The sequence below is a fragment of the Nanorana parkeri genome, unplaced genomic scaffold, assembly GCF_000935625.1.
Source record: "Nanorana parkeri isolate BGI_ZX_2015 unplaced genomic scaffold, ASM93562v1 scaffold1844, whole genome shotgun sequence".
NCBI classification, from domain to species: Eukaryota; Metazoa; Chordata; class Amphibia; order Anura; family Dicroglossidae; genus Nanorana; species Nanorana parkeri.
Genome location: NW_017308112.1, coordinates 17,385 through 19,360, shown reverse-complemented (window position 1 = coordinate 19,360; position 1,976 = coordinate 17,385). Strand labels below are relative to the sequence as shown.

The window sequence follows — 1,976 nt, the reverse complement described above, 5'->3', positions numbered from 1 at the left end:
CTCTCTTCTCTCTCTCCCCCTCTCTTCTCTCTGTCCCCCTCTCTTCTCTCTGTCCCCCTCTGCCTCTCTTCTCTGTCCCCCTCTCTCTCTTCTCTCCCTCTCTCTGTCTGTTTTTTTTTCCCCTTACCTTTTCTTTTTCGGTTTCTTTTCACTCCCGTCCTGCTTTTTCTGTGCCGTATGAAAAGTGTTCTGTCTGGCTTTTGAACTAGGAATGTGCGAGAGAGGCCTGACTGAGAGCTGTGTGGCTCCCTTTTTTTTTACCTTTGTGTTTGCAGATGAAACTCCCCAGCTCAGTTGGACAGAAGAAGATTAAAGCCTTGGATCAGATGCTGTCAGAACTCGGAGTAGGTGAGCCCGGAGGACGTTGGGAGTGGGGGTTGCGAAGGGGAATATAACGTGCATGCCGAGAGCTCTTTTGTAGTCCCGATGGACTGTGTGTTTTATTATTCCCCTAATACAGAGAGTTTTTCGGCGATCGCGGTGTACACGCCATTTATAAAACATTTTTCATCTGATGTAAAACCGGATAGAAAGAGATTTCCCCGTCTGATGCGGCCGCTTTTCACGTACGGCGGATAAAAGGCGGCTCGGGGAGGAGACACAACAACTTGCTGTTTGTTATCCGCTCCGCCATCGTCCACTTTTCTCTCTCCCCGCTGAAAGTGGAAAGCGGGATTAACCATTTAACGAAAGGACCGCTCCACTTAAATAGAACACAGTGTTGTTGTGGGCGGAGTGACCCGGGAGGATATTCGCCTTCAGAGTTACCGTTCACACTCTGCTGATTGTTACATGTCGGCGTTCGCTGACGCCCGTAGTGTCATCAGCACTGGGTGCAACGATTAAAGCTGAACTCCAAACACAAAACCTTTTTTTATTTTAAAAATATATTTCTCAATAGCCAGAAAGTATATAAAACCACTTTGTGTGCCCCAAATGCAATTGCAAACCCAGCTTTCACCTTGAAAAAGCAGCAGTGAGCCCCATCATTGTGCTGTGCAGAGGGCAGAGCCTGCAGGCTCCACCCACTACAGGCTGTCTGCAGAGAATAGGAGGGGGTGGAGACGAGACCAGTCACCCTGCGCAAGGAAAGAGAGCAGCAGTGACCAGTCTTATTACAGGAGGGGGCGGAGACAAGACCAGGCACCCTGCACAAGGGGAGAGAGAGCAGCAGTGACCGGTCTTATTACAGGAGGGGGCGGAGACAGGACCAGTCACCCTGCACAAGGAGAGAGATCAGCAGTGAGCGGTCTTTATTACAGGAGGGGGCGGAGACAAGACCAGTTACCCTGCACAAGGGGAGAGAGCAGCAGTGAGCGGTCTTTATTACAGGAGGGGGCGGAGAAAAGACCAGGTACCCTGCACAAGGAGAGAGAGAGCAGCAGTGAGCGGTCTTTATTACAGGAGGGGGCGGAGAAAAGACCAGGTACCCTGCACAAGGAGAGAGAGAGCAGCAGTGAGCGGTCTTTATTACAGGAGGGGGCGGAGAAAAGACCAGGTACCCTGCACAAGGAGAGAGAGAGCAGCAGTGAGCGGTCTTTATTACAGGAAGGGGCGGCGACAACACCAGGCACCCTGCACAAGGAGAGAGAGCAGTGACTGGTCTTTATTACAGGAGGCGGGCGGAGACAAGACCAGTCATCCTGCACAAGGAGAGAGAGCAGTGACTGGTCTTTATTACAGGAGGCGGGCGGAGACAAGACCAGTCATCCTGCACAAGGAGAGAGAGCAGTGACTGGTCTTTATTACAGGAGGCGGGCGGAGACAAGACCAGTCATCCTGCACAAGGAGAGAGCAGCAGTGACAGGTCTTTATTACAGGAAGGGGCGGAGACGAGACCAGTCGCCCTGCACAAGGAGAGGGAGCAGTGACTGGGGGTTGGATGCTGGTGTTGACTGTCCAAGTTTGGGGTGGAGGGTGTTCAGGGAAGCAGATGGGAGGGGGGCCGTATTTCAACTGGCCAGCAGGGAGTAGTG

At 52.4% G+C, this 1,976-nt stretch overlaps 1 protein-coding gene across 1 annotated transcript in view; it reads left to right on the top strand.

Moving 5' to 3' along the window:
* DMAP1 (DNA methyltransferase 1 associated protein 1) overlaps nucleotides 1-1,976 on the top strand; it is a 46,987-nt gene that overhangs the window by 30,844 nt on the left and 14,167 nt on the right. Inside the window, 1 exon segment of the mRNA XM_018571812.1 lies at nucleotides 276-348. Within this exon segment, the coding sequence (XP_018427314.1) occupies nucleotides 276-348 (73 nt within the window).